Genomic DNA, 6,438 nt, shown 5'->3' with positions numbered 1-6,438 from the left:
TTAGCTCAAACGATTTTTGATATTTGTTATTATTCAAAAGTATGAGTCGTAGACACTTGAAAATTTTACCAGTTGTTTAAATTGACATTTTCTTTATATAGTTTTATTTTCAAAATATTTCACTAATTTTTAATCTATTTATAGGCAATTGAAATAATCGATTTTTTTTGATTTTTTTTTTATAAATGTTGATAAAAAAAAATTGGCTGGGACAAAATACTTGAAAATTTAATAGAAGGGTCCACATATGTTGTTCTAACTCCCATTCAAAAATTATAAAAATACATAGGCACAATTTTTTTTTATAAGCATTTAAAGTTCAAATTTTGACTAAATACGTAAAAATTACGGCAATGTTCAAATAATCTTAAACAGAAATTCATAAAAGTTTTTCTTTTTAATTCTAAGATTTGGAAATTTAATACAAGGCTCCTAACATATTTTTACAATAGCAGTTGCAAAATAAAAGGAATACATTGTCACAATTTTTATTTATAAGCATTTAAAGTTCAAATTTTGACAACATATTATGTAAAAATCACGAAAATTCGTAAATTATTTTATGCTAGAAATTCATAAAAAATTTTCCTTTTATATCTAAGATTTCAAAATTTAATACAAGGCTCATAATATATTTTTACAATAGCAATTGAAAAATAAAAGAAATATATAGTCACGATTTTTTTTTTATAAGCATTTAAAGTTCAAATTTTGACTAAATACGTAAAAATTACGGCAATGTTCAAATTATCTTAGACAGAAATTCATAAAAGTTTTTCTTTTTAATTCTAAGATTTGGAAATTTAATACAAGGCTCCTAACATATTTTTACAATAGCAGTTGCAAAATAAAAGGAATACATTGTCACAATTTTTATTTATAAGCATTTAAAGTTCAAATTTATACGAAATATGTCAAAATTGCGAAAATTTGCAAGTAATTTAGTGGTTGAAAAATCGTAAAAATTTTTCTTTTATAACTAAGTTTTTAAAATTTGGTACAAGGTTCTCCATAAGTTTTTCTTTAAAAATAATATATCCTAGACTGACAAATCATCTCCGTTCAGAATCGTTTTTCGTATACAATGATATAATATCATTGGATTCAAATTTAATTCCATCCATTACAGTAACCCACTTGTAACCTACTGTACAGCAGAGCGACATCCACGACTTACCCGCCTTTTTTTTTATTGTTCTTAACATTTAAATTTGAGTAATTATAATTTTTGTTCAATCCATATTCTAGAATTGTTTTGATTTTCCAAATGATCAAGAAGTACAAGTTTCTGAAGAAGCAAAAGATTTAATGAAAAAACTTATTTGTAGTGCTGAACAAAGACTAGGTCAAACTGGCATCAATGACTTCAAAGTAAGTTAAAATATAATACTCTTAATGATTATATTTTTAATTTTAAATTAAATTTTCCAGGAACATAATTGGTTTATCGGTGTAGATTGGGACACTATTAGAGATAGTGTAGCACCGTATATTCCTGAAGTATCTAGTCCAACAGATACCAGTCATTTTGATGTGGAAGAAATTGATATTAAAACTGATATTTTCCCTCCTACTCCTTCAAATCCTATATTTTCTGCTCTACATTTACCTTTTATTGGTTTCAGTTTTACTCAAAATAGTTTTGTATCAGATCTTGGGTCTATTGGGAAGTCTCTTTCATCAGGAAAAACGACTAAAAGAATGCGATCTCAAGAAGGAAAAAGTGAAGTAGAAGGTTAAAATAACATACATTTTATTTTTTTACTAATTTAACTATTGATACATAATGGTTCATCAAGATTTTTTTTGTTAAATAGTATTATTGAAGAGTATACTACGGTACTGAACATAATGAATTATTGTTTTACTTGAATACAGTTTTTAGTAATAAGTTCCATTGCTTTAAAAGTACAATAGTTTAATAATACATTTCATTAAGGCACGGATTAGAATAAATTTACTGCCGTGTAAAATGTCAGCGTTAAGCTGCATAATAGTAGCACCTGTACTTTTCCACTGTTGTTGTTTTTGATTTTATGTCTGTAGTATAAACTTGATAACACTACATCATGATTAGATAATCATGTATGATACACATTTATATATTTTAGACGAATCTATACAACTTATCATATATTTGTTAATTTCAAAATAAACTAACATAATATTAAATCATAAATACGTATGATCTCTATTTGTTATATTTTTTTATTTAATTTTGAATATATTTTTAAAAAGTAATGAGGAAAAGTATGAATAAGTAATTTTTCTTAAATAATATAAAAATAAAAATGAGTGTGTCAACTTTTAAATTGCGGTCCAGGTTGTGAAAACCAATTAGTGTATTATTTTTTTTAATTACAAGTTTGTTTCATAAACAAAATAAACAAAATTCATTAACATAATATAAATATTACTATAAATTAATTTATGTTTAGATTCAGAAGATCAATTAAAAAAATATAAAGAAAACAAAAAAACTCACAACGCTTCTTTTGGTGATGAAAAAGAATTGGATATTATAATAAAAAAGTTTCAACAAGAAAAAGAAGAACTCCAAAAGGTAAGTAAATTTATTAATTTAATTGTATTGGGTAGTTATAATTATATTGTATTTTTATTATTTGTTAGGTTAATAAACAATGTAAATTATAATTATAAGTGAGGTATTATTTTATTTTATTTTTTTCATTTTTTTCCAAGCGGCAAGCAAAATATTAAATATTGTGAATGAACCATAATTATTATTATTTTAAAAAAAAAATAGCCCATCTAAATTGGTAATTGGAATAAATCGATTTTGTTTAGATACTTTACATAACAATTATATATGTAAAGCCTTTAACGTCCACTCCAAAATTGTCATCATTTACACCGATTTTGCGAAAGCTTTTGATCGTGTTGATCACTTGTCCCTTCCGTGTGTTCTGAAAGAAACCGGCTTTGGTGAGCCACTTCTTTCATGGTTTCGTTCCTACATTGATAATAGAAACCAGTGGGTGGGTAAAAATTCATGGTATCTCCCAGACAGCATTTTGTAATGATAATATTCTAATAGTATTATAATGACGTTATACTAATATTATTCGTGATTATAATGTTATAATAATATTATTAAACAAAAATTGCTATCTGCTGTTTTACTGTTCTTCCCATTTCGTCAGGCATTCCCTAAGGTGGGAATCCCCCTTGCTTTTCAGCTTATTCATTAACAGTATCAACAAGGCGTTAAAGTAGGTACAATTCTTAGCGTTTGCGGATGACATAAAATTATTCTATCAAGTGAACTCGTTGAATGATTGTTTAACACTCCAAAATGATTTGACTAATTTAGTTTCTTGGGCTACTATGTTAGGTGTGCAGTTCAATACCTCTAAATGCCATTCAATGATCTTTACATGTAAGAGTTCTCCTATTAGATTTAATTACACTGTAAGTGGTTCTACTTTGGTTCCACTCGACAAATCTGTTAATGATTTAGGTTTTGTCTTTGAACCCAAGTTTAATCCTAGCCTGCATATAGAACAGATCTGCTGCAAAGCTCTCAAAACCCTCAGTTTTGTCAAGCAGGTATCTGCCGAATTTAAATTAGTATCTCCTTTGAAAGCACTTTATTGTTCGCTTGTTAGGCCTATCTTAGAATATGGCTCTGTCATCTGGGACCCTCAAATAGCTTGTAATTTAATAATACTCGAAAGAGTTCAGCGAAAATTTTTGAGCTACGTAAGCAATACTTTAAAAATTGAGTGTCCCAACCACGACTATACAACGTATATAATAAGTGTTTGGTCATCAGTACATAATTTAATGCCAAATAAACATTTAATGTATAAAATACCTATAACCATTATTTTAATGAATTTGATGTAAAAGTTTAAGTTAGCATTATAAAAAATACACAACCATCGACCTATTTTATTTAAATTTAAAATGTGGGATACAACATTTTGGTTATAGTTAAAAATGTACTATTATTTTCATTCTTTTTAAATTATTTACTGTAACATAGTTAATGTTTTTTTTTTTTTAGGAAAAACAAGAAACACAAGAAAAATTAAAAGCTCAAGAAATAGAATTAATGGACGCCATGGGACAAAAAAACAATGCAATGACTGAATATGGTCATGTAACTAATAAGTATGTTTATTATATTAATTCTGCTAATCAAGAAGAATATTGTTTTCTGGTGATAGTAGTTTAAAATCATTTTATTTTTTTAGGTTATCTGAACTTAGGCAACACAAACAAAAACTGTCAAGACTTGTCAGAGACAAAGAGGAAGAATTAGAAGAAGCCATGTCCAAAATAGATATATTACGTCAAGAAGTTCGTCGTTCAGAAAAAGTTCGTAGAGAGCTTGAGAGTCGATTAGAAGAATCTATAGCAGAAGTCATTAATGAACGTAAACTGCGTGAAAAAAATGAAGAAATGTATCATCAGGTAAATAAATTATAATTATATCTGAATATTGATTGATTTGAAGATAAATTAATAAGTAAAAATATTAATTTTAGTATAAGGTTGAAATTGAAAGATCGAATCCACCGTCATTTGCTGGTAATAATTTTGAAACTAATGAAAACGCTAATCAAAGAGCAATGCAAGAAATAATTCGGTATGTAGAAACTAAAAAAAAATGTTATACTTTAATTTGTATAGAATGTCAACATAAAATATTTTTTTGTTATTAGAAACTAAACAAAATATTTTAGATTTAGAACTGTTTAGGTTACCAATGATATATATATAAAATATATATATATATTGATATATACATTTCTATTGAAGATTTAATTTTTTTGGTATGTTAATTAGTGGATATACCTATTACATTAAGAATCTCATATTTAAAAAATGAAAACAATTTTTTTAGTAAATAAACAAATATATACTTTAAGTATCAGTAAATTATTGACCTGTTAAATTTGTTGTGATTTTAAGTAAAATATATTAAATAGTTTATTAAAAATATATTCTTTCCTTATTGTCAGTTAAGATTACATTTAAATATTTGTATTTACTTAAATGTTTGTAAATCTATTCTGTATTTAAAATATGTCGAGTTCTGTTTCAATGTTAGTCTATAATAATGGAATCTTTTTATTCATTCATAATACAAATTATATACGTCAACCAATGTTCAGATCTAACATTTTTAAAATTGCATTATTTGTACATGGTTTTTAAAATGAGTTGATAATTGGTTTTATAATATGATTTCAGATGATTTTTATTAATTCTACAAGAATTAACTTTAAGTAAAGTAGCTTATGAACTTTTAGATTCTGGACGAAAAGATGAATGTTTGGGTTTTAAAATGATTTGTGTTTTTTTGTCTAAAGTCACCTTAAAGAACAGTTAAAAGTTTCAATTTTCTATTTTAAGGGCGGTTTTGGTTGCATTCTAGCATATTATATATATAATTGATACTTTGATGGGTAAAATAATCGGGAATAACAAAAAAAAAGTACTATAAAACTAATATGCAAAACTAATTTTCAATAAAATTATTTTGTATATTTCAATAAAAGAATTAATAACTGAGATACTTAAATTTCACACCAAATATCTATATTAATGCTGTCAATACATAATATTTTTTATGTTAACAGCTAAGGCTTGTAAATTTAGTACAAGATTCCTTATATTTTACTGAAAATTAAAAAAAGTTCAGCCTAAAGCTACATCAATTTTTATGGATATTTAAAGTTTAAACCTTATTGAAGTTAGATATTCAAACGTATTATGTCAATTACTCCTCAAATAATAAACAATAATTTTATTGCAGTTTACAAAAAACAATTTAATTCCAAACATATTAATACTAATGTTAGTTTAAAATGTATATGTACATAAAAATATCCTGCCATGATAAAAAATTTTTCTAATTATTTAAGGTTTTTTTTAACCAACATTATGGTTTATGGTTCTAGAAATAAAACCATGTTAATATTATTATACTATATATTATTATAATAATTGTTAATTTATTTATATTGGTTAATAAAAATAGTTTTACTATCTAATGACACATTTATAATATTTTTACAATATTAACTTATTTATAAATTTTTTGATTTTCCAAAACTTTCAACAAATTAATTGGTTGATCTATAAATTAACAAATATAAAATTATTTAATTAGATTGAAAGGAGAGATTGAACGGTTAGAAGTAGAATATAATGAAAATATCAGCAAGGAGCAAGCAAAATATAATTTGGATACAAACAAATTGAAAGATCAAATATTTGAAAATGAAGTTATTCAAAAATCTTTAGAAAAAGAAGTATGTTTTTTTTTTAAATTTGTTATTTATACTTACACTACAAATATTATAAATATAAATGTAAAAGTTAATTAAATTTGTTATAATCAGGCTCGTAAGTTCATGCATCTGCATGTTTTTTTTTGCTACACAGGAAACATGCTAGCTGAGA

At 24.8% G+C, this 6,438-nt stretch overlaps 1 protein-coding gene across 5 annotated transcripts in view; it reads left to right on the top strand.

Annotated features, from left to right (window-relative positions):
- Positions 1 to 6,438, top strand: part of LOC100159880 (serine/threonine-protein kinase Genghis Khan) — a 36,875-nt gene that overhangs the window by 14,456 nt on the left and 15,981 nt on the right. For 4 of the 5 annotated variants that reach the window (XM_016802125.2, XM_016802126.2, XM_016802127.2 and 1 more), the window contains exons 10-14: positions 2,439 to 2,563; positions 4,031 to 4,137; positions 4,221 to 4,440; positions 4,515 to 4,615; positions 6,146 to 6,287. In XM_016802125.2, the coding sequence (XP_016657614.1) occupies positions 2,439 to 2,563; positions 4,031 to 4,137; positions 4,221 to 4,440; positions 4,515 to 4,615; positions 6,146 to 6,287 (695 nt within the window). Of the gene's footprint in view, positions 1 to 1,224; positions 1,372 to 1,431; positions 1,736 to 2,438; positions 2,564 to 4,030; positions 4,138 to 4,220; positions 4,441 to 4,514; positions 4,616 to 6,145; positions 6,288 to 6,438 lie in introns of those variants that run through there. The other variant, XM_029492747.1, reaches the window with a different exon arrangement.

Source organism: Acyrthosiphon pisum, chromosome X (assembly GCF_005508785.2).
Source record: "Acyrthosiphon pisum isolate AL4f chromosome X, pea_aphid_22Mar2018_4r6ur, whole genome shotgun sequence".
NCBI lineage: Eukaryota > Metazoa > Arthropoda > Insecta > Hemiptera > Aphididae > Acyrthosiphon > Acyrthosiphon pisum.
This window is presented reverse-complemented; position numbering and strand designations above follow the sequence as displayed.